This window comes from Dermatophagoides farinae, chromosome 4 (assembly GCF_024713945.1).
Source record: "Dermatophagoides farinae isolate YC_2012a chromosome 4, ASM2471394v1, whole genome shotgun sequence".
Taxonomy (NCBI): domain Eukaryota; kingdom Metazoa; phylum Arthropoda; class Arachnida; order Sarcoptiformes; family Pyroglyphidae; genus Dermatophagoides; species Dermatophagoides farinae.
In genome coordinates, this window is record NC_134680.1 from 3,758,290 (window position 1) to 3,783,247 (window position 24,958).

General features: G+C 33.1%; 9 protein-coding genes across 12 annotated transcripts; 6 read left to right on the forward strand and 3 right to left on the reverse strand.

Annotated features, from left to right (window-relative positions):
* Nucleotides 1-210: 210 nt before the first annotated feature.
* On the forward strand, nt 211-3,787 carry nompB (intraflagellar transport protein 88-like protein nompB). The gene is made up of 4 exons (XM_047052342.2): nt 211-922; nt 987-2,639; nt 2,699-2,965; nt 3,034-3,787. The coding sequence occupies exons 1-4, from the start codon at nt 267-269 to the stop codon at nt 3,761-3,763; spliced, it is 3,306 nt and encodes a 1,101-aa protein (XP_046908298.2). The 5' UTR covers nt 211-266; the 3' UTR covers nt 3,764-3,787.
* Nucleotides 3,785-7,048, reverse strand: KLHL18 (Kelch like family member 18). Its single transcript, XM_075730106.1, has 3 exons — nt 6,458-7,048; nt 4,483-6,386; nt 3,785-4,413 (listed from the first exon to the last, which is right to left on the reverse strand). Exons 2-3 carry the CDS (start codon nt 6,376-6,378, stop codon nt 3,967-3,969), a joined length of 2,343 nt encoding a protein of 780 aa, XP_075586221.1. The 5' UTR covers nt 6,379-6,386; nt 6,458-7,048; the 3' UTR covers nt 3,785-3,966.
* Nucleotides 7,049-7,567: 519 nt separating this feature from the next.
* Nucleotides 7,568-8,365, forward strand: LOC124490084 (uncharacterized). Its single transcript, XM_075730119.1, has 3 exons — nt 7,568-7,671; nt 7,787-7,849; nt 7,917-8,365. The coding sequence occupies exons 2-3, from the start codon at nt 7,843-7,845 to the stop codon at nt 8,219-8,221; spliced, it is 312 nt and encodes a 103-aa protein (XP_075586234.1). The 5' UTR covers nt 7,568-7,671; nt 7,787-7,842; the 3' UTR covers nt 8,222-8,365.
* Nucleotides 8,366-8,473: 108 nt separating this feature from the next.
* On the forward strand, nt 8,474-12,702 carry LOC124490010 (nucleosome assembly protein 1-like 1). Of its 4 annotated transcripts, XM_075730111.1 has the most exons (7): nt 8,481-8,950; nt 9,695-9,812; nt 9,999-10,182; nt 10,256-10,649; nt 10,713-11,001; nt 11,080-11,385; nt 11,867-12,702. In XM_075730111.1, the coding sequence occupies exons 3-7, from the start codon at nt 10,154-10,156 to the stop codon at nt 11,875-11,877; spliced, it is 1,029 nt and encodes a 342-aa protein (XP_075586226.1). In that variant the 5' UTR covers nt 8,481-8,950; nt 9,695-9,812; nt 9,999-10,153; the 3' UTR covers nt 11,878-12,702. The 4 variants fall into 4 exon arrangements, with proteins under 4 accessions (XP_075586227.1, XP_075586226.1, XP_046908429.1 ...); XM_075730112.1 differs by lacking the exon at nt 9,695-9,812 and having other exon boundaries at nt 8,474-8,950; XM_047052473.2 differs by lacking the exon at nt 11,867-12,702 and having other exon boundaries at nt 11,080-11,766.
* Nucleotides 12,703-13,551: 849 nt separating this feature from the next.
* LOC124489928 (F-box only protein 30) lies at nt 13,552-17,156 on the reverse strand. The gene is made up of 4 exons (XM_047052353.2): nt 16,055-17,156; nt 14,482-15,981; nt 14,243-14,419; nt 13,552-14,177 (listed from the first exon to the last, which is right to left on the reverse strand). Exons 1-4 carry the CDS (start codon nt 16,877-16,879, stop codon nt 13,914-13,916), a joined length of 2,766 nt encoding a protein of 921 aa, XP_046908309.1. The 5' UTR covers nt 16,880-17,156; the 3' UTR covers nt 13,552-13,913.
* Nucleotides 17,157-17,224: 68 nt separating this feature from the next.
* Pfdn4 (prefoldin subunit 4) lies at nt 17,225-17,896 on the forward strand. The gene has a single exon (XM_047052543.2). The coding sequence runs from the start codon at nt 17,262-17,264 to the stop codon at nt 17,811-17,813; it is 552 nt and encodes a 183-aa protein (XP_046908499.2). The 5' UTR covers nt 17,225-17,261; the 3' UTR covers nt 17,814-17,896.
* On the reverse strand, nt 17,811-19,089 carry mEFTs (elongation factor Ts, mitochondrial). The gene is made up of 2 exons (XM_047052483.2): nt 18,743-19,089; nt 17,811-18,690 (listed from the first exon to the last, which is right to left on the reverse strand). Exons 1-2 carry the CDS (start codon nt 19,001-19,003, stop codon nt 17,932-17,934), a joined length of 1,020 nt encoding a protein of 339 aa, XP_046908439.2. The 5' UTR covers nt 19,004-19,089; the 3' UTR covers nt 17,811-17,931.
* A 38-nt stretch (nt 19,090-19,127) lies between these two features.
* wal (electron transfer flavoprotein subunit alpha wal) lies at nt 19,128-20,611 on the forward strand. Its single transcript, XM_047052477.2, has 3 exons — nt 19,128-19,400; nt 19,461-19,781; nt 19,858-20,611. Exons 1-3 carry the CDS (start codon nt 19,314-19,316, stop codon nt 20,521-20,523), a joined length of 1,074 nt encoding a protein of 357 aa, XP_046908433.1. The 5' UTR covers nt 19,128-19,313; the 3' UTR covers nt 20,524-20,611.
* A 2,074-nt stretch (nt 20,612-22,685) lies between these two features.
* Nucleotides 22,686-23,782, forward strand: LOC124490058 (uncharacterized). The gene is made up of 2 exons (XM_047052530.2): nt 22,686-23,341; nt 23,401-23,782. Exons 1-2 carry the CDS (start codon nt 23,008-23,010, stop codon nt 23,700-23,702), a joined length of 636 nt encoding a protein of 211 aa, XP_046908486.1. The 5' UTR covers nt 22,686-23,007; the 3' UTR covers nt 23,703-23,782.
* The last annotated feature ends 1,176 nt before the right edge of the window (nt 23,783-24,958 follow it).

Consider the following 24,958-nt stretch of genomic DNA (forward strand, 5'->3'; position numbering starts at 1 on the left):
CGACTTTTGGGAGCCACTGACCAAATTGACAACTGTTTACAGACCGGAAACAATGAATCCACGTCAAACAGGATATTCACATTAACGATGAACAGAACGAAAAATTAGATCGTTTTGTTTTTCACTTAGTTAAATATTTCAATTCCTGGTCACTATGGTAACACATGAAATATTTACCTACTTTCTTTCAATTTTCAGATTGTAGTGTTTGTGATATGAAATAATAATAGCATTTACAGCGGAGTTTCTCAAACCAATAAAACACAATGATCAAAACAATGTCTTCAACTCGTGAACGAATTATAATGCTCAACGATGATGATGATGGTGATGATGATGATGACAATCACGGTGGTGATGATAATGAAGATCTATACAAAGGTTATAATGAATTTCATCCGGCGTTGGATACTCGTAATCTACAAGATGATGAAGAATTTCGTCAAACAGTGAATAAAAGCGGTTATGGTAGACAATTACAATCACGTTCATTACAATTACGTAGTGGTTTTCGTACAGCATTTTCCCGTTCACAAAATCATTCAAATTCATTGATTAAATCTCGTGGTACGGCTGGTGGTGGTGGTGGTGGTGGATTACGAACCGCTATTGGTACTGGTGGTACTGGACGTCCAGCAACAGCAGTTCGTGGTGCCGGTTATACATCACAATCCAGCCAGAATCGTATATTCGATCCACTTGGTCTGGCTAATGGCTCATCAGCAGGACAAAATTCGACTATTGGTAATGGATCAAAATCGGTATTTCATCTGCAGGATGAATCAACACCAGAATGGAAGATTAAACAGCTGGAAAAACAGATAATGCTTTTGTTGGATGAAAGTGTACAAGCAGCAGCTCAACGAAGACAAGATTTTGGCCAAGCATTAGATTTGGCCAAAGATTGTGTAGCCAAAGAACGGTAATTTCGATATTTTATTTGACTATACTCATATTAATACTCAAATTAATTTCATTTGTTTCAGATCGCTGAATCGTTTGAAAGAACAATCCGGTCTGATGGAAACATATGGACCAAATTCAGATCTAACATTGGCAACAATGTTCAATCTAGCCGAACGATATTCTGATGCTCAAATGTGGTCCGAAGCAATCAATACATATCATGCACTGTTGAAGAATCGATCATTCACTAATACCGGAAGATTTCGAATGAATATTGGTGAAATTTATTTCCGTCAACGACAATATCCAAAAGCGATAAAATTTTTCCGGATGGCATTGGATCAGATTCCACAGATACAGAATGAATTACGATTAAAATTAATGGCAAATATTGGCTTAGCATTCGTACGATTGACACAATATGCCGATGCAATTGCAGCATTCGAATTTATTTTGGCCGAACGTGGTGATTGGAATGATGCGGAAACCGTTTTTCATCTGATCGTTGCCTATTATGCACTTGGTGATGGTGATAAAATGAAATATTATTTCAATAAATTACTTCAGGTTAAAGTTGAAGATCAATTTGAAGAACGTTATGGCCATCACGAAATACTAACAAATGGCGGTATCATATTTGCTGGTGGCGGTGGCGGTGGTGGTGTTGGTCAAGTTGGTTCGACTGAGATTACCGAAACAATCGATAATCGAACATCCGCATCATCATCGATTAATCAGCGGCCAACATCTCCAATATTATTGATTCGTGATGAACAAGATCATTTCAATAATCTATTAATCGAAGCAATACGTAATGATCGTTTACGTCAATATGAAAAGGAAAGTATTCGTCATGTTGAATGGTGCATACTGACTGCGGCCAAACTGATTTCACCATTCATCCAAGTCGATCATGGTCCTACTGGTCCAAATGGATTGATGGTTATGCCTATCGATTCATTCAACCGAATTCAATTGACGAATGGTGAGCTATCGACAACAACAACAACAACTATAACATCCGGTTATGATTGGTGTTTGGAACAGATACGTCGTATGGCTTCAATCACATCAACCACATCGTTTGGTTTCAATTCTGGACTAAATTTTGTCCATTTAGCCGATGAACTTGAATTGTATAAAGCTACTAAACAATTACGATCACGTGAATTTGATCTAGCGATTTCTACATTAAAATCATTCGAATCAAAAGATCGATTACTTACAGCATCACGTACGGCTAGCGCTAATGATCCATCCAACCGGTTAAATATGATATCAACAATATCGTCATCGGCAACCTCTTCATCTTCGGTAGCACGAATGTCATCGGCTACGGCAAGAGTGACGGCAACGGCAGCTACAAATTTATCATTTTTATATTTACTACAACGTGATTATGAATCGGCCGGACGTTATGCAGATGAAGCGATTGCAATCGATCGTTATTGTTTAGGTGCCGTACTAAACAAAGGCAATATATTCTATCGACAAGGTGATTTTCAACGTGCAATCGAACATTATCAAGAAGTGATAGCAAATAATTCCACCATATTGGAAGCATATTTTAATCTTGCATTAGCTGAACGTAAACTTGGTAATTATGATCGTGCTTTGGACGCACTTTATCGTCTACGTACAGTGATTCGTATACCGAAAAATCGACCCAATATGTTGAATCAGAAAATAACCAATACAATCGAAGTGGATCTAATGTATCAAATTGGATTAATGTAAGTGATTCTATACATTTAACTAAGAAATCTAATGATTTTCGTTTGCTTTCATTTAGTTACGAATCAATGGGTAATCAAGACCAGGCAAGAGATTTTTTTCAAAAAGTTTTACAACTTGTGCCTACTGATGTTGGCCTTTTGATTAAAATGGCCGACATGGCTTCAGATGAGAATGATCGTAAACAATCATTGCATTATCTACTCGAATCATATCGTTATCTACCATCACATATACCGACCATTGAACGTTTAGCAGCTTATTATATTGAAATGAAAATGTATGATCAAACCATCAAATTCCTGGAACAATTGGCCATTATACAGTGAGTACATTGAATTTTCATGTGTGGAAAACTTTTAAATTGATATTGGAAAACTATCATTCAAACAGACCAAGTCAAATTAAATGGCAACTAATGATAGCTGCATCATATCGCCGATCGGGAAATTATCCACAAGCTCTATCTACCTATCAATCGATTCATCAACATTTTCCGGAAAATATTGATTGTTTAAAATTTTTGATTCGTCTTTGTTCGGAATTAGAATCAAATGAACCGAATGGATCATATGGGCAATTAGTTGAACAATATTCGGATCGCTTACGACGTTTGGAGAAAACGCGTGAATTACGTGAAGAACAAAAATTAACTTCCAGTCGTAGTGCATCACGAGCATCGACAGCTGCTGGTCGACAAACGGCAACTGCCGCTACTTATAGTAATCGTAATCTAAGTGGGGGTGGTGGATCGAGTTCACGGGAAGGATCAGCTGCAACAACATCATCAAATGGAAGTGGCAGTAGTGGTTATATGACCAAATCGATTACACCGACAAAATCAAGTCCACGATTGTTGATTGCAACAAACAATAATAATGCTGATGTGGTGAATGGTGGTTCATCTAAATCATCAACAGGTTCAATTAGTGCCATCGTTGATCAGGTGGTTGAACAATTCGATACGACCAATATGGAACGACCAACAACATCTTGGCGGGATCGTAATCTCAAATCATCACATGGACGTGCTGGCATGGGTCGAGGTGTTGGTGGTGGTGGTGATCTTGATGATGAAGATTTTCTGTTGGATGCCAATATCGATGAAATGTTACCCGATTAATAAATTATATTACAACAGATATATTCAATCAATTTTTTTTTTATTAATGTTATGATGAATGTTGTGACATTGCAATGAATTGGAAATATGCACTAATTTCTAAATAATTACACTTACAAATGATATACATTATTATATAGAATATATGAAATTGTTGTTATTGTTGTCTATAGACAAATATATATATAGAATGATTAATTTTCTTAAAAATTATCGGGAATAACTCCAACACCAACACCACCTTCATGTGCAACCATTGATGCAACCATTTCCCAGGAATCTTTTTCTATGTCATATGCTTCAACCGATGATAGATTCGATACACCATCATAGCCACCAATGGCAAATAAACGGCTACAATTAGCTACTAATGCAACTCTTGAACGTGTGGCACGCATTTTTGATATCTGTGACCATTTACCAGTTTGTGGATCAAAAACCTCAGCTGTTTGTAGAAATGTACAACCATCATATCCACCACAAACATAGATTTTTCCCCCGAAACAACAACAACCCACACGACAACGACGACTTAGCATGGATTCAACAAATTCCCATTGTTTAGTACGTGGATCATATCGTTCAACCGAATTGAATATCATCAGACCATCATGTCCACCAAGTGCATAAATATAGCCATCCAGTGATACCTACAAAGAAAAAATGGAAATATTTTAAATTGAATGATTATGATGATAACCGTGATTAAAATAACTTACCACACCAGCAGCCGAACGTTTAATATTCATAGGTGTCACCTCGGTCCATTCATTCGTGGTGGATGAATATCGTTCGACAACATTCAATGATATTGAACCATCATATCCACCACAAACATAAAGTTCATCACTTAGTGCAGCGGCACCAACAGCCGAACGACGATAATGCATTGATTTAACACGTTTCCATTGTTTTACTTTTGAATCATAAACTTCAACTGTATTTAGACGATCAAAACCATTATAGCCACCAATTGCATATAATTTTCGTTCCATAACGGCAACACCAACACGTGAACGCATCATACTCATTGCTTCGGCCATACGCCAACGTTTTGTTTGTGGATCATAAACCTCGACGGTTGACATTGAATCACCAGTTTTTGTTAGGCCACCAACAGCATAAATCGAACCTTGTACATGATGACCGGAACGTGGTCGGGTACGTTCACGTGCTATTGATTCACGACGTGCCGGTAATAGATGAAAATCTTTTGCTTCATCAATCAGATCACGACATTCCAATGATTGTCTGACTAGTTTATTTCCAAGTACCACATCGGTCAAATATTCGGGATATAATAATGGAAGACGAACTTGTCGCATTAGATCAGCAAGATTTTGTTGTCGCATTTTTTCGTCATGTGACGTCCATCGCATAACAGCTTCGAATACAATTTTTTCATTTGATACATTCAATTCATCACTACTGATAATATCAATCATTTCAGCTGAATCGAGTTGAAGGAAATCATCACTTTGTGCAATTTGTTCGAAATTTCGATGAATATAACGTTTGGATGCCTGCACAAGTGTATGGCAACCAAGTGCGAAAGCAAATGTTTTAATTTGTAATACATTTCCAACATTCAAACGGATTTTAAGATAATCCGAACATGCATGTTGAACATTTTCCAGACCCAAGAATGATGCACCAATCAATATGGACTGTACATTTTTTGAATTGATTGCAATCGTACCGGCGTAAGCATAATTGAGTAACGATTCGAATGCTTCACCATCCAATGAGAGACCATCATCACCATCATCATTGGATTTAATTTCAATTTCCATTTGATTACGTTCGGCTAGATCATTCGTAAACATTGCATAGAAATAAGGTATGGTTGCACATAAAACAATACGATGAGCAACAAAACGATGACCATCAATTTTGATGACAACATCACAAACTTGTCGGCGTTGCCATAGTTCACGAAATACCGGGAAAGAAGAATTCGCATGTTCCATTGATACATAGGTAAAATTATCGGCATTTACAATACATTTATTATTATTGTTCGTTACTTTTTCCATTGTTTCTGGTTGTTTGACATTGGTGGTCGTTTTGTTCATTTTGTCTTTATTATGTGATGTTGGTGTCGGTGATTTCAAATTATTATCCATATCGGACGAATGCATTTTTTGCAATTTAACCGTCCATGATCGTGGATGATTGTTATCATCACTCATTTTGATTATACTCGAATGTTCTGGATCGGTTAAACGACGATGAACTAAATTCGGATGTTTTTTCGATAAAATACCCATACTTTCATCATCATCATAATCATTTTCATCTTCCATCAATAATGATGATGTTGTAGCAGTAATAATAATGTCATTATTATTATCATCATAATTGTTATTGTTATGATTATTATGTACTTTTTCATCATTCGATAGTGATAAGCATGATTGATTATCACCACTCATATGATGATAACCGCCAACAATTAAACATGATTCAATGACCGGTGATGTGGCCAATGATGATGTAGTTGAATGAAAATTAACAGGGTCCAATTGTTGATGATTACAATTCGGATTTAAAGATGTTGATGATGATGATGATGATGATTGATCAGTCGATGATGATGTGCAAAGGAAAGACATTTAGCTTTCTTTTTTAGTTTTCAATTTAGAAAAACAAAAAAAAATTTAATAGAAACTTTCAATTAATCATCAAACTAACCAATTATTATTCGAAGAAAACAGATATGTAGGGAAGAGAAAATTATATGGTCACATGCCAATGCACTTTGATTTATTTTGCCTGATTTTTTTTTGCTGGTTTCCTGGTGATTAGATACTTTTACATTTACAGCCAACAGAAAAATATGCACATCAAACAGTTCAATATATGATCAATGGATTGCAATTGTTTGCATTGATCATCATCATGTTTATTATGGCGCCAGAATATGAAAATCCTTGAAAAGATAATGTGGAAAAAAAAATTTTTCTTTTCGATGGCCAATCCTGTCGTATTCGTACAATTTTTTTTCTTAATAGCGGCATGTAAAGGTAGTTGATGCACAATGATGGTAGGTACGTGCTAAGTGCAACAAATCATCAAGGACAATATATATTATCATCGATGATTCATTCAAAATTCACCTGTGTTTATGTTGATGAAAGAGAATTTGAAGAGAAAACATTTTAGATAGAAACTATTTAGATCCAACCACTTGTGTTGAAATATTTCACCAGACAGACTGACAATGATGATTTTGTTTCAAGCGCGTATTTTGAATATTCGAATTTTTTTATTTGGATTATATTTGGTGTGTTTTTTGTTTTGTTTTTTTTTTATTAAAATAAATTGCTATTTTCTAATGAAATTTTTTTTTCATTCTATTTATAATCCATATCAAATCAAATTAATAAAAATTTTATTTTGGTTGCCTGATTTATATGCAATTGTTATTTAACAATCAAATTCACTCATAAGATATGATATCAAAAAGCAGAAAAAAATTGGAAATAAACAAAAATTTAAAACAAAAAAAAGGCGTTATTCAAACAGCAGCAGCGGCAACAACAACAGCAACAACAAAACAACGGAACCAGTACATGGCCAATTATCATTTGATTGATCAATCAAATGATAATAATTGTAGACACGGCAGTAAGAAAATTACTATGACGACAAATAATGTATGAAAAACTGTTTTCTTTATGTTTTTGTTGTGATCAAGTGATGCAAATATATTATGATGCCATTAAAAACATTAGTTGCAACTATGACAATCGTATCCTATATTGAAAACGATGGCGACGTTGACGTTTTGGATATCATAATATATGTCTATGATGATGATGATGATGATGATAATAATGTAATTATCGATAGAAAGAAACATAAATGTGATTGAAATTGAAATATAAACCTAAACCATTTTGGGTGTGAGTAATATTGAGTAATGATTAATCTCGAATTTTTTTCATTTAATCATTAATTGAATTAAATTTATTATATTAAACAATAAATCTATATATTCCATCCATTCTGAATATAAAGGCATTAAAATTACAGAAACTTTTCTTTGTCAAAATTCGAGAAAATTCCAATTGAAAATGTCAAGTAAGTTTGAATTTATCATGAATAAATACAAAATTTTATTCGATAATTTTTTCACCACATTGTTTAGATCAACAATTTTATCCACAAGGACCGCCACCACCTGGTTATGGTTCTTATCAACAGCCACCTCCACCCCCTCCTGGATTTACACCTGGTGGACCACCTTATGGTCAACAAATGGGACCACCACCGCCACCGGGTCAACCAGTATTTCAACAGCAACCACAATATTATCAACCACAACCACAGGTTGTTGTTGTACATGATAATCAAAATAATAGAGGTGGTGGTGGTGGTGGAGTTTCCACATCCGAATGTTGTCTATTTGCATTATGTGCATTCTGTTGTGCTGCTTGTTGTTGTAATGATTGAAAAAAACAGAGCGTTGAAGACCGGTGTGTTTGTGAACCGAAAGAAAATAAAAATTTTATATTTGTTAAATCAATAGTGTGATTAAAAATACAGTAAACCCTGTAATGAATTATTAATCAAATTAAATTATCGAATTCGAATTAATCAATTATTAATCAATTTTTCTTAATCAACCGACATTGAAACATAATCAAATGATGAGTTGACAAAATCCACGAACCTAAAGACAAAGCGAAAACAATTCGAATGATGAGGGAGTGGAGATCAATTTTCAAATTGATCGACAACATGACGAATGACAAATTGAACTTGAATGAAAAAAAAGAAATAAAAAATACACATCAAAGTCAATCACAACAACAATAATAATATGATTAATCAGGTCGTATCACTGAATACAATGATTATTGATCAATCACTTAATGATTTTTTTCTTCAAATTTTTCTCCAACCATTCCACATTTATTTTTGATCGAATTTTTGTAATTCAATTTCATTTCAGTTTTTTTTTTTTTGATCTGTGATGTGTGTGTGTGTGCGTGTGTATTTCGAACAAAACTTTTAAATTTTGTCGTCATAACTTTTTCAATTGTTCGAAACGTATAAATAATTACTGTCCACTATAAACATTGTCCGTTTTCTGTGTCATTTAGTGTATGTTGTATGAATTGAAAATTCTGCTTCTATAGATCATCATCATAACAACAACAAAAGTAAATTTTCGATCAGGTTGGTAACAATTTTTTTCCTTGTTTTGTTTTTTTGTTGTTTATTGTTATTGTTAAATAGCAATACATTGTGTGTGATATATCGGTGTTTGATGATCCCGTTTTTTTTCCTTTTCATATTGTTCCACTCATTTCATTCTGCTGCTTAATTTTTGTTAAATTCCTATTAATAATTATGATGAAATGGATCTATGTTGATTCTCACGGGTGGGGAGAGATTAATGAAAAAAAAATTCAGAATGGGTTTAAATTCAATTTATTCATGTATCCAGAATTCTAAACTTTGTTAGAAATGTCCTATTTTTTCATTTACTTTTGTTCTGGAATTTTCTTTCACTTGGAATTGTCCAATTTGATATCCATTTCAAATCCTAATGATTTATCCATTTTTTCTATAGATAAAAAAAATTGACCATATAAATACGTCACGTACTTTTTGAACGTGTCGTGTCAAAAATAATATTTAACCAAATAATAATTTCATCATTGTTTAATGCTGCTAGCAATTAATGTGTGTTTTCGCGTCTCATCTGTGTGTGTGTGTGTGTGTGTGTGTATAACACCCATAAATGTTTTTGCTAATCCAATCAATCAGAAAAATTGGTTACAATATTCGTTGATTCTTTTACTACTACCCTTTACTAATTCCTCAATCAGTTAGTGCTACTACCTTTGAAAAAGAATAAGCGTTTTTTTCGTTGCCTATTTTCTATTACATTTGATTCACATTTTAACATTTTACCAGGGATAAAAACGCATAGAGACCACGCGTTATATTCATCCTTTCATTTTAGTTTGTGTTGACGACCGAATTTCATTGAATTGAAGAGTAAAAAACAAAAATTGAAACCATTTCGTTTCCGGTTAGTATCATGATTAATATATTGGTGATGATGAGAAATATGTCGTCATCGATGATGATTATTTTTAAGAGACGATATATATAATCTATAAGTAAAGAGCTAAGCCACATCGTCACCACACCAACTCCACGTGTTTTCTTTTTGGTGGCATTTATAAATTCAATAACTAATTTTCTCTTTGTTTAGTTATTTTTAGTTCTAATTTTATATTTGTTCATTGTTGTTGCTCGAAATCATACGGAATCATACTCATTTTTAATCATTCCTCTACGACCGTTGTATCCGTTGTTGATTGAATCATTATCGGCAACATATATATAAATAATAAAAAGAATCTTAAAATGGAAAAAAACGTCCAATTAGATGCAAGGTAATATTATTGTTTTCATCCTTGTTTTTGTTTATGTTGAATATTATATTAATATTTTCTCTAAAATACACAGCGGTCAAGATGCTGAAGTAATGGCACAGGCACCACCAAACACACGATTGGTATTGGCATTAAAAAAAATCACATTGGACCGTATTTCATTGGAGATTGAAATGCATAAAAAAATATTCCAAACTGAACTTGAATATCAACAACGTCTCAAAGAATTTGACGATAAACGACGAATGATTGTGGCTGGTGATTATATACCCACCGATGATGAATGCAAATATCAATATGCTGATCCTGAGGAGCCGGTTGTTGAAACCAATGAGAAAGGAATACCGAAATTTTGGTCAACCATATTTTCTAATCTTGATATATTAAGTGATATGGTGCAGCCACATGATCAGGAAGCCATATCATTGATTACAGATATTCGTTGTGTATTACTCGATAATCCAATGGTAAGAATATTTTCTTTTGCTTTATGTGTATTATAATTATTTTTTTTGGTCGATAAAAAAAAGGGATATCGTTTGGAATTTGAGTTTTCTGAGAATAAATACTTTAGTAATAAAGTTCTCACAAAAGAATATTATTTTGCTGATACTTTTGATCCAGAAGATCCGTTGAATTACGATTCGCTTTATGTTAATCGTTGTAAAGGTTGTAAAATCGACTGGAAATCACCACAAATGAATTTGACCGAGAAAAAAGTCGCGAAAAAGATGAAACATCGTAGCAGTAATCAAGTAAAAACGATTGAAAAGGTGGAAAAATGTGATTCATTTTTCAATTTTTTCCAACCACCAGAAGGTTCGTTTCTGTTTTTTATTTTGTTTTTTGTAATATTTCATTTCTTCTTTTAAAATTGTTTATTATTTTGTACGATAGAAAAAATTGAAGACGCTGATAATGACACCAAAGAGTTATTGGCAAGCGATTTTGATATTGGTGAAACGTTTCGATTGAATGTTGTACCTAGAGGAATTATCTATTATACTGGTGAAGGTATCGAAGATGAATATGATGATTTCGATGATGCAGATTTCGATGGCGATTTTGACGAATCAGATTTCGATGAAGATGATGATGATGATGAAGAAGAAGATGATGATGATGAAGATCTTGAAGGTGATGATGGCGTTAAACCTAAATCGAGCAGCCATAAACAGAATAAAAAATCACTAAAAGCTAAAGGTGCGCAAAATGGTCATCATGTTAGACATTCTAATAGACAACATAAAGGTCATAATGTTAAAGATAACAAAGAGGTTCCTCCGGAATGTAATACACAATAATAAACACTGATTGGTGTCATAGACAGAGAAAGAGAGAGTAGAAAGAAACGTTAACTTTATCACACCACCACCACACCACCATCTCATTCTTATTCAAACAACAAACTAAAAGATTTTTTTTTCAAATTTCTATCTGAAGCAGCATTTAAAACTTGAAAAAGATTTATAGCTTTATATCACTCGAATAGATATGACTAACATTTTTTTCCCCATCCACCCAATTTGTGTGTGTGTGTGCGTTACTTTTTTCAGAAAATTAAAACAATTTTTTTCATCTAAATATCTATTGTTTATTTATTTGAATCTTTTTTCACTTTGCAAATTTTCTTATCTGATGGTGATTTTTTTTCTCTTTTTCTTGTATTTTGAAAAATATTTAGGTAAAAAGTGAAATTTAATGATTGGACGATTTGAAGCTGTTCGAATTTTTTCCAATGATGATGAATTTATTATATCAAACAAATAAACAAAAACACATCAACAACTATCATATGATCCATTATTTTCTTTTTTTACAACATCCAATCAATGAAAATAGAAAAATCCATCACAACAACAAATGAAACAATATATATATATCTATGGCGGCTTCCACAATTCATAAAATAAATTGATCAAATGCCTTTTTTTAAAAACATTTTTCTGAATCATCACACAAAAGAAACGAATACGCATTTCCATGGATTCAAATCAAATCAAAAACATATTGGTCGCTATAATAATAAAATATATGTTGTCTGTGTCATCATCACATTGAAAATATTTAACTTGATTTTAGTTTATATTTTTTTTTTAAAATTTCCATTGTAAGGTTCCGTAAAACAAAACAAAAAAAATGTTTATTATATTTGCCCGAATAATTTAATTCTTTTCCTTTGCTTTCTTTTTTTTCATTCGCTTTGTGTGTGTGTGTGTGTGTGTGAGTAGTTGATCCAAATTTTGCTCCTTTTTCATTGATTGCTTGATCTTTCTCAAAAATTGATCGACCAATTGATCTTATTTTTAATGAATTTCAAATTATCAAACAAAACAATTATTTCCGTCATTGGCACGCACGCACACACACACACACACACAAGCATATACTTGATGTAACAATAATAATAAAATGCAGCTAAATTTTTGTTGAATTATAAGTGGTTGTTTTTTATATATATTATATATTATATTATTTAAATTAATATATCAGAAATAAACAAATCAATTTTTCTGACAACGTCATTTATGAATTTTTCCATTGATAATTTCCTAAAATCGAATTTTTAATTTTTCTGTCGCAGAATTTTGACTATTTGTTATTACGGCGATGATCATCATCATACATGTTTGTGATTCAGATTTTATTTTTATATATATAGAAAAACAGAAAAAAAAATTTACACAACCCAACATTTGTCATTGTCATCATCATCTGCCAAAGTATCAAAAAGATTCAATGTCTTTCTTCAATTAATTCAAACGCACACACACTCATTCTCAAATACTGATTTCGATAAGTCATAATTTGTATTGCATCTGTGATTGTTGGATGTATTTTGGTTTCTATTCTATAGATTCATCTTCTCAATTTCATTCATAACCTATTTACAGTTGGTGTCTGTGTTTGATATTTGTTTTGATATTTCCCATATACTTTTTTTCAAGAGGAAAAAGTTCAACAATGTTTCCGTCACATCAACAATATTATGCAACAAATTCATCACCATTTTATCCGGGTACAAGCTATGCTGTTGGACCACCACCACCATATGAAACAACACATGGTAATCATCAACCACCTGCTGCCGGTTTTAATCCAATTATCGTTACACAACAGCCATCAAGACCGGTAGTTGTTGTTGAAGAACCCGTATGTACACCAGCCGATTGTTGTCTATGTGCAATGTGTGCCATTTGTTGTGGCATGTGTATGGCAAGCCATCCATGTTGTTAATCCATAAACGTCATCATCATTATTATTGATTTTGTGGACGCTCAAAATCAACAAAAATCTTTAAAAATACAATAATCATATCCTTGATACACTCTTTTTTTATATAAATCTGTTTATAATTCGAATAATGGAAAAAATCAAAAAACATTTATTACAATAATCAATCAATAAATTTGCTAAAAAAAACAAAATGAAAATCAATTTTCTCTTCTTCACCGTTTGTAAAATCAATCAATCAATCAATCAGACAAACAAATTAATCCTAGGAATTTTTTCCCTTTATAAACAAAGAAAAAAACAAGTTACCAAAAAAGCTTAAAATGAACCGAATTTAAGAATTCAAAATATTTTCATATCACATCAGAATAAATGATGAAGAGCACATTGCGAATAATTCTAAAGTACAATTATATTTTGCATTGAAAAAAAATTTGCCCATCACATGAACAATGACTGAACAGAAAACCAAAAGAAAAAACGAAAATTCATCATCATTATTTCATCATTGTCACTTTATGATTGCAGCCAATTCGTTTTCTTCTTGGTGATTCTTTTATTCCATTAGCACCATTATTATTATCTAAAACAGCGGAAGAATTGATAGGAAGAACGGATGGATCAAATTCACAAATTCGAAATGGTTCTGTACGTATATTGCGTTCATAGAATGGACAAACTTGTAAATGATGAGCCATAACATTATCGGAATCCAGACGCCAACTACGTATCGGTTGCATTGCCGTGCTGAATAGCCATTTCTGTTTGGTTTAACGGAAAAATTTTAGAATTAAAATGTAATAACTGCAGATTTATCAAATCTTACCTTATAAACGACACGCCATTGAAATTTACCCTTTTCCATTTCGAAACGTTTCCATTGTAGTACGACATAACCTTTTTTCTTCACAAACGATTGTACAACCATTCGCATACGTTTCGACACGAATGACAGATTATTCAATGAGAATCCATCCAAATATTTGCAAATATTTTGTAACAACTATCAACAACAACAACAAAAAAATATTATAAATTCAAAAAACAAAGGCAAAAACTTCATACTTCAACTGGTAGATTATTCAATGAGAAATATAAAATATTGCTATCCGAGGATTTTCGTGATGATGTACATGATGATGAAGTATTGGCTGTTGTTGTTGATGTTGTTGTCGTTGTCGTCGTCGTTGTAACAGCAATACCGCCATTAATTCCACTTTTACCGGACATTAATAATAATGGAACGGATGAATTATTATTCGAATATAATAATGAATATGATGATGATGAATGTGATGTTGAATTGATACTATCACCACTAGTAGCAGCAGCATTTGCTCTACTTTTTCTTGCCGAAATAAATGGATGATGATTATTATCATCATCAAATGATGATGATTCTAATGAAATGGATGATGTTGATGATGGTTGTTGATGATTGAATAATAATTCATTTCGTCTATTATCATCATTCATCAATAGATCATCGTCATCACAACGATCCAATGAAACATTTGTTGTGCAATTCGAACGTACATCATCATGATCTTTGTTTATCGAGCAACAGGCAAACGTTTCTAATGATTCATTGTAAACAATGGTTGTTTGTTGTCGATTCCATTGATCAACATATGGTGGTTCATTCTGTGATAAACGTGGCCAAAGACGTCGATGTACAAATGTACAACCATTATAAAATAATGGGCAACGATATTCAATCCAACCATCTAGACCGCCATGAATATCACCATGTATATCTCGTGAATGAGCGGCTAATTCATCCTTACGGAAATCTAATCCACAACGAAATGTATACATTGCTCGAGGCTTCGGTTGATAGAATGCATACGAACGAATTGATATCTCCAATGATAATGTATTACATTTTGGTACAGGTGGTGGTACCGGCGGTGGTTGAGATTGAACTTTTTTCCTTTGATTCATACATTCTTTAGATTGGGCTTTTTCTGTTTTGGATTGTTCTTTTTCCGCTTTCATTTTAATCATTTCGGCCATAAATTGTTTATCTGCATCTGTTATTATGGGTAAATTGATGGATGATGAACTTGGATACGATTGTTGAATGGCCAATGTTGGTGATAATAATTGTGGGCTATTAGTGCTTGTAGTGGGGTGGTTACTTTCATCATCATTAATGTTATTATTCCCTTTAATTTGATTTGAATTGCATTTGGAAAACATCTGATGACTACAAATTGAATTTGATTTCTTTCTCGATTGTTCTTGCTGTTGTCGATAATCATGTGAACTTTCCATATAGATTCGGCGATAATATTGAGCCGTTTGTCGTAATATTTCTACCAATGATTCTTTATAGGCATGTTCAACCAATTTGGCAGCATAATTTAGATACTTTTCCTCTTCAATATTATTATCACAATAATAAGATAATTGATTGCTATTATTATTATTATTACTAATGTTGTTTATCGATGGATCATCGGTGGTTGTGGTTATAATGATATTGTTTGTTGTAGTCGAATTCTGTGCATTGTTGTTGGTTGTAGAACGAAATTCACGAAATGTTCGAATACCAATATAAGGCTGAAATTTAGATGACGAAATAAAATTCAGATTTAGATTTAGAATAAAAAATAAAAATTAGCAAGACAGATACCTTGATAGGAACAGCCGGATGTGTGGAAAGACGACCACGCATAATTCGTTTCATTTGTCTGGATGCTGACCATAATTGTTTGAGCATACGTTGATCACGTAATGCTAATGCTACGTCTAAATTATGAATATTCAAAGAATGTGGTGAACAAAATGACTGGGTTGTTGGACTTTTTTCACTGGAATACAGAGGCATTCGATTCCATTCAGCCGAACAATGTACAACATTGGCCGGACATTGATCCACAAGATGTTGTGACATCTGACCACGTAGTACTGTATATGGACATCCATAATGGCTATTTATACACGGAACCATTTGATAATGGCAAAGAAGAAAATGTTCTTTCATTTTACAATAATGCATTACCATTCCACATTGGCGATTTGTACATCGAACAACTGGACAGAATTCGATGGCATTATTTTCATCTTCATTTCTATCATAACCACCATTCGATAATTGTTGTAATCGTTGTTGTTGTCGATGATGATCCTTGATTCGATTATCATCATCATCACAATAGTAATCCACATCCAAAATCATTGAATATTTTTCCTCCATCGATAGCTGATAAGCTTCATTGAATGAAACCGGCATTCGAATACATTTTAGTGGCCGTATACAATGAAAACAATGGCTATGAATATGGCTGAACGATTTTAATCGATTACGATGTTTAAAAAGATTGAATGACGAACGATTCAATTGTTCTTGTTGTTGTAAATCCATGGATGATTGATTTATAATGGATTTAACATGATCAATTTGATCAGATGATGTAGCTACAACATCTATTGCTGTATTCGATGTTGAAGTTTTCATTGTGAATTTTGCGACAAATTTGGAAGATCGTAAAATTGATAATTATAATTAATGTCTTAATAAGTACAATAATCGATGATCAATCAAGTGTCACCAATGTTATTGTTATCATTGTCGTAGTAGATTGGAAAATTGGCCATTTAGAAAAAACCAAACATTTATAGCCGATAATTATTTAAGATTATGATGAAAACGATAATGTCCGTGGTGGATTTTCCACACAATGGATTGTAAATGATAAAAACGTTTCAATTATCAAAACAAGATCAATAACAACGACGAAGACGACATCAAACACAAACAAAACACTTGATGTATGTATCGTTGAATAATCGATTGTATCGCAATTTTAGAATCACATTGTAAATAATTATTGACTTGCATGCTCAAGCATTATTTGATTCGTTTTGATTTTTTTTCTATTTTCAAAGTAACTTTGTTTCACTTGATAAAAAAAATGATCCTTTCACCAGCCGCATCCGAAACTAAACAACAGATTGATGTTACAGCTGAAGATCAACAGATGATTAATCGTTTTGCGAGATTAAATCTAAAATCTGATGAATTACAGAATAAATATGGGGAATTAAAACGGCAGGAGGAGAATTTAGAAGAAGCTGAAAATGAATTGATGTTACAAGATGATTTTGGTGATGATGAAGATTTTGGCGATGATACGAATTCCGGCACAAAGCAGGATCAACAATCAATTAAACCAAGTTCTAATATTCAATTTGTTGTCGGTACGTCATTCATGGCCGTAAGCAAAACTGAATGCGAACGTCTTATCGACCAACGTAAAGCTGAAATTAAAAAAAAGATGAAAGACCTGGATGATCAATTGGCACCGATGAAAGAGGAAATGAATTCAATCAAATCAAAATTATATGCCAAATTCGGTAGCAATATTAATCTTGATTCAGAAGATTCATAATAATGATTTTAATTTCATTTCGAACATTTTGCAAACATTGGCTTTATTTTACAAAAGAATTAAAATAACTTGATTGATGATAATTCTAATTAACATTTTTTTTTTTGTCAAAACATTTTCACTGTTCTTCACCACATTCGATTCGAACGAAATCCAATACACTTGCACCAGAATTATTTAGAAATTGTTCAACGGTAATATCTTCGTTGAAGATGAATTTCTGCTTCAGCAACGCTTCAGGCTCTTCATCACCGGTCACTTGTTCTTCGAGAGATTGTTTTTGATTTTCGGTCGACAATGGTGCAACTATTTTAGGTGATAATCCAATAATATGTTGTCCAAGACGTGAGCCAAGTTCATCGATATTTTTTGACACTTGTGTAGTGTCCATTTCTTCATCTTCATTCATTAGAGGATTCGATTCTGGTGATTGTGTAACAGCCACTATGGTTCCATATTTTCCCAAAACAATATCTGGATCGTTTGATTCAATTTTACCAGCAACCGCATGTGCATATGGTAATAATCGAATCGCAGTGGATCTACCATTAGAAATCCTCATCAAACATCCACGTACAAATCGAATATTTTCCCCCAATTTTTGTATCATTTCCACCACTAAATGATCACCAATCTCTTTTAATCGTTCTTCATCTGTTATCCAGATTTTTTCAACGACACCATTCGATTGTTGTTGTTGACTAGCTTGTAGATTCGTTGTATAATTGTTCATCTTTTTAACTAGTTCCGATACAAGTCGAATGAAATGTTCATTACGGGCAACGAAATCGGTTTCACATTTGATTTCGACCATTGTTGCTTGTAATCGATTTGGATCCGTATAAATACCGATTAAACCTTGTCCAGTTGTACGTGACTATTGCAATTTTTTTTCTTAGATTAAGTTTTGAAGCATTCGTCATACAAACCTTGACTCGGTCAGCTTTTTCCCAACCTTGTTTAGCAGCTTCAGCTCTTAACCATTTCTCAGCTTTTATCACATCTTGTCCATTCTGCTCCAAAGCTTTACGACAAAGCGCAAAAGCATAACCGGTCTTTTTTCGTAATTTAGCTAGATCAGATTCAAAAACAATCGGACTTGTATGAATATTTCGAATGGCATTACGATTTGTGGCCATAGGAATGGGACCAATTCGAATCGTCCGAAAAATCGATCTTATGAATGACATTTTTTAAAAGATTAAGTTAACAAAAACCAATTCAAATAAAAAAAAATGATTAACATTCACATGTTTAATAGTTTTTTTTGCCGAGAAAGATTACGACCAAACATTGAAAAAATTTTTACGGAAATTTTTTTTGTCTTCGAATATGAGTACAAGCGTTCATTTGTTATTGAAAATTGTGAAAAAAAAAAATTTCTGGCATATTTTGTGATTGAATTTTTGGACGATAAACAAAAAAGTTGATTTTAAAGACAGAGAATAGGACAATATTGTTCCAATTCGACTTACAAATTAAAAAAAAAACATTACCAAGATGATGATCAAACGATGTTCAGTAATTTTAGCCAACCAATTGGCCAAATCAAATTCATCATCGGCAAATTTGCTCAAAAATATTCAGGTTTGATGATCGATAGAATCGAATGATTATGAAAACTAAAATAGTTCTCGAATTTTTCAGCCATTAAGCTGTAATGGTATTCGTTGGAATAGTACATTATTGATCGCCGATCATACGGAAGAAACACTTTCACCATTAACATTGAAAACAATAACCGCCGCAAAACAATTAGGTAATCCGATTACCTGTATGGTAGCTGGACCGAAAATTGGTCCAGCAGTTGATGCATTGAAGACAGTTGATGGTATTGAGAAAATATTGACAATCGAAAGTGATTCATTAAAAGGATGGCTACCTGAAGTGATGGTTAACGTTGTGATGGAAGCACACAAGAAAAATAATTATTCTCATATCTTGACAGGTGCTTCTTCCGTTGGAAAAGTAAATTATTGTTATTTTTGATGAATGATTTCTCATTAATTGATGGATTTTCATTTTTTTCTGTTGAAATTTATAGAATTTTCTACCTCGACTAGCCGCTCTACTTGATGTATCATTAATATCGGAAATTATTGGCATTAAAAGTCCTGATACCTTTGTACGAACAATTTACGCTGGAAACGCATTGATGGAATTGAAAGCATTAGATGCAATTAAATTGATTACTGTTCGTGGTACAGCATTCGATGCTACACCAATCGGTTCAGCTGATTGTCCTGTCGAAGCCTTTGCAGCCGAATCTGCTACAGCACCTGCTAATGTTAAATGGATTAAATCAGAGCTAACCAAATCAGAACGGCCAGAATTAACTGCAGCTAATCGTGTGATTGCCGGTGGCCGTGGCATGAAAAGTGGTGAAAATTTCAAAATGTTATTTGATCTTGCTGATAAATTAAATGCAGCTGTTGGTGCTTCACGTGCCGCTGTTGATGCTGGTTTCGTACCTAATGATCTACAAGTTGGCCAAACCGGTAAAATTGTTGCACCTGAACTATATGTTGCCATTGGTATTTCCGGTGCCATACAACATTTAGCCGGTATGAAGGATTCGAAAACAATCGTCGCGATCAACAAAGATCCGGATGCACCAATATTTCAAGTTGCCGATTTAGGTTTAGTCGCTGATCTTTTTCAAGCAGTTCCGGAAATCAATGAAAAAATCGATAAATACATTTCCAAATAGATAAGCTAATGATGATTTGATTGAAATTGTTTTAATCTAATATTTGTAAGATGATAACTGAATTAATAAATTTTTAATATTTGTTTAACCATTTTTGAATATGAATTATTCGCTGTTGACATTTTTGATGTAAATATTTAAAATATTCCTCTTCTTCTGATAGTCTTAATCGTCGATACGTATCGTCGTCATCATTGTCTGGATGTAATCGTTTAAATGTTTTTGGGAATAGCCAACCATTTTGGCTGATATCTTCATCGAAAATGGTCATTAACAACTGATTGATACGTTCGAATAGGCAGACAAATTTCGAACGTAAAATAAATCCACCATTTTCATCAGAATCTTGAGCACCGTTTTTAGAAAGTGGAAGAAAACGACCATTAAAATCAATTTGAGGTAAAAGTTTTTCGAATAATTGACAAAGAGATTCTAATGATTTAATGAGTAAAATGATATTGTCTTTGGAAATATATTTGGGAAAAATATCCATCAAATTCATATCGATTGTATCAATTAATTCGAATACTTTATATGGCATTCGAAAACGTTCATAAATGGCAACCATTATGATTGATAGATACAGTAGACGATAACTACCATGATATGCAATCTGACGATATTTTTCATATAATTGTTCAAGACGTTTGATTTTCTTCTCGGTTTGATTAGGTTTCAAATATGACGTGCGGTTTGATCGATATCGAATATAATAAACAATACGAGAAATTGGATTCTGTACATTTTCATTGTTCAAACTATCAAAAAGGCCAAAGAATTGTAATCTGATTGCATTAATTTTTTTCATTAATCCACATGCTTCATATAGATTTGATGGACGTTGACCACAAGATATACAAACGTTGTGTTTATTTAGCACTAATGGTCCTGAACATTGATCATCCAAACATTGAATAACATTTTTCATAAAGCAACACTCATTACGGCATGCCATACATTGACAATAGAAACAATAATTATAATGTAATTGCATTTGTCGTTTATCGATTGATTGTCTTGTAGCGTCTGTTCCATATGAAATGGTTAATTGTTCACCACGTTTTATCAACCGTTTTGCTTGTAAATGTATTCCTTTTGAAGAAAAACGCCAGAGTACATTCGGTGTACAGCTATGATTAAAAAATGATCCAATTGATTGTATACAATTGGCAATCATATTCGGTGTGGTCAGCCTTATAATTGATGATGATGATGATGATGAATTTGTTAAATCAAATCCAATTGGACCACTACTCCAACAGAAAGCGTTTGTTTGCATTCGCAATAAATCTCTAGCTAGATGTTCAGCACGATGGCTAAATTCTACCAAGTCATCAAGAATGTTTGCTTGAAGAATCTGTTTACGAACAAATAAATGTATCAAAACCCATGACATGAATATGGCGAAAGCTTCACGTAATGTTGCATGTTCATTTCGATGATGAAGAAATAATGTGATTAACTTGCAAGCTTGAAAACGTTCTTTATCCGACCATTCAGAAAGTGGTAATGATCTTAATCGTTGATTATGAATATAATCATTGCAAACTTTGTCATATTCATTTTGTTTACATTCATCGATCAATTGATGACCAAAAATTGCATAATATCTGTAAACATTACCGAATGAGAATATATCACCAGGACCGGCAATTAATCCATAGATACCACATTCAAAACTATGATATTGACGCCAACCCAGCTGTCGACAATTCGATGAACAATAATAGATTTCATCACATTTTTCACATGGCCATTGTTGTTGTTCACTATTATTGTTGTGATTCACATTCAATGAACAGTGACAGTAATGACAATAGGTTTTTCTATGGTCTTCATAGAATGTAAACAAAATTGGTCGTTCTTTAAGAAGAATTTCTCCTGGTAAAATTGAATCATTCGCTATGAAATGTCTACCAAATTGTTCGCTTTGAATTAGATGGCATTTTTTATTCAAATGAAAATTCATTGCAGACTTATTATCGTATCTGTTATCTGAACTGCCAACGATAGACGGCATCGATTCATCGGTTGATTGTTTACAATGTTTTTGTTCATATAAGTCACATTCTTTTTGAATTTTTTTGCCAAGTTTTCGAATTTGAACAGCATGTTTGCGAACAGATTCAAACATCATTTTAAATCCATCTTTTTCATTCGTCATCGGCGACGACTCTTTTCGATATTTTTCCTCATCATAAAGCTGTTGAAGTAAATTGACCGCATTTGAATCATTGGCCAGATTAAATTTGGGCATTTTTTCCATGGCAAAACAAATCAAAACAAAACTCTAATCTTGAATTGAGTGCTGGAAATTCGAATGAATTAGAATTTAGTTCAAAAATGGATCGATTGTTTGATTTGATTTCATTTTTGACCATATAAAATCGATTTCCAATGAATCATTCGAAAAAAGTTTTTTTTTATTTGTTCTTTTTGATTTATTGAACTTTATTATTTCTAATTTGAAGAAAGAATTCTCTCATGTCCTCCTCATCATCACCATCATCAAGTAATAATAATTCCATGTCGTCTAAACAACATCAATCATCGAGACATGGTGGTACTCCCAGTAATAATCGTAATAGACCTCGTCCTGTAACACCAACTGGTGTTGGAAGCAGTAGTAATAATGTAATACGGGGACCTGGTTGGCGTACAAAACCACCGGTTAAACCACGTGTACAACACGAATTTTGGCATCGACCATTTGCACAAGTTGGTACCAATCAACAACCACCACAATTTACACCTGTTGAAGAAGGTTATATGATTGGCTATATGGATAGTCGTGATTTTCATTTTCGAAAAATACAACGTAAGTGTGTGTACAAGTTACGAATCAAATCTTTAAATATTGTTGTATATGATTATCAGGTTTAATCAATTGGTTTCATCGCAATGGACCCGGTACATTTAGCTATGCACGTTATTTACATCGATTTAAAAATCTTCCCGAACCAGTACAAATCACGGTATCGTCTACACCACCATCACGAAAACGACAACAATCAAGAGGCGAAAGAGGTGTTGGTTTTAGAACTCGCGGTTATGCGCCACGACGTGGTTTCTATAGTGGTTTTAGACGTCAACGATTTGGCGGTGGTGGTGGGGGTGGCCGAATGATGATGCAACAACAACAACGTCCACGATTGCAACGTCGAAGTAATGGTTATTAAAATTGGAATTTTTTTGAATTTTTTTTATTCGTAGATGAAATTGAATTAAAAAATTGTTTGTTTGAAATTTGATTGTTTTTTTTTTGTGCAGTTATGAATATATAAATGTAGGATCGAAACATTGAACAATTGATTGATTGATTGGTGATGATGACAAAAGAGGAGGAACAAAAGTCAAAAACTGTTGCTGTTATTAAGATGAACGAATCGGAAGCTGAACAACAACAAAAACAACCAATTGTTGTTGTTGGTGATAATAGTGGTTTTCCTAAATTATGTTGTAAGACAACCGAAATTTCCGGACTAAGTTCACATTATAATCCTCATCACAAACAACAACTACAACGTCCACCGACAATGGTGAAGCAATCATTTTCTAATTATCATCATCATGATGATCATAAAACAATGGTGGCAAGAAATAACTCTAATTTATTACCATTAAATTTATGGACAACAAAGATAGCTCCTATATGTAAAAGTCGATTAATATCAAAGTTAGAGAAAACACCGCCCAAAGAAGCGGTTAAAAGCTTGCCAAATTCTCCATCTGGTAATAGTCGTCGTGAATTTGAAAGACGATTTAAGGAAACATTAGAAAAATTAGATCATTTTAAAGATGACGATGATGATAAGGATGAACATGATTATGATCCACAAGATCAATATGAAAAATTACGACCAATGTGGAAAGGAAAAGAATCCGAAAAGCAATGGAAATTCGTACCAAGATATTATAATGATATTATGGATGATGGTAAAGATGATGAACCGGATAACGATGATAATGATGATGATCAAGAGGCATGGCTTAAAGATTTAGTACGTTTAGTTATGCATTCTTCTACTGATCAACAACCGAAAGCACAACCAATTGTATGGTTACGATCATCACAACCGAAATCGGCTAATAAATCATTATTGAAACAAACAAAATCTGCACCAAAAATCATCATCACGCCAATTCAGGGGGAAGGAAAAATGATGAATTTCGATCGACAAACAACCACAACAAATCCAAATTTAACTACAGCAGTAATTCGTGGAACATTTTCTCGTGCATCTACGTTAACGGCAATGGTTGTATCATCCAATCAGAATAATGATAACAATAATCTAGCCAATCAAAATTCGAGATTAATGAACAAAGGACAATGGTCACCAATGAATCAGGCACCGCCTTTGAATAATGCATATAATTTGATTGCCGATTTTTTCCGTCGATCCTCACCATCTAGACGGCGACGACGACGACA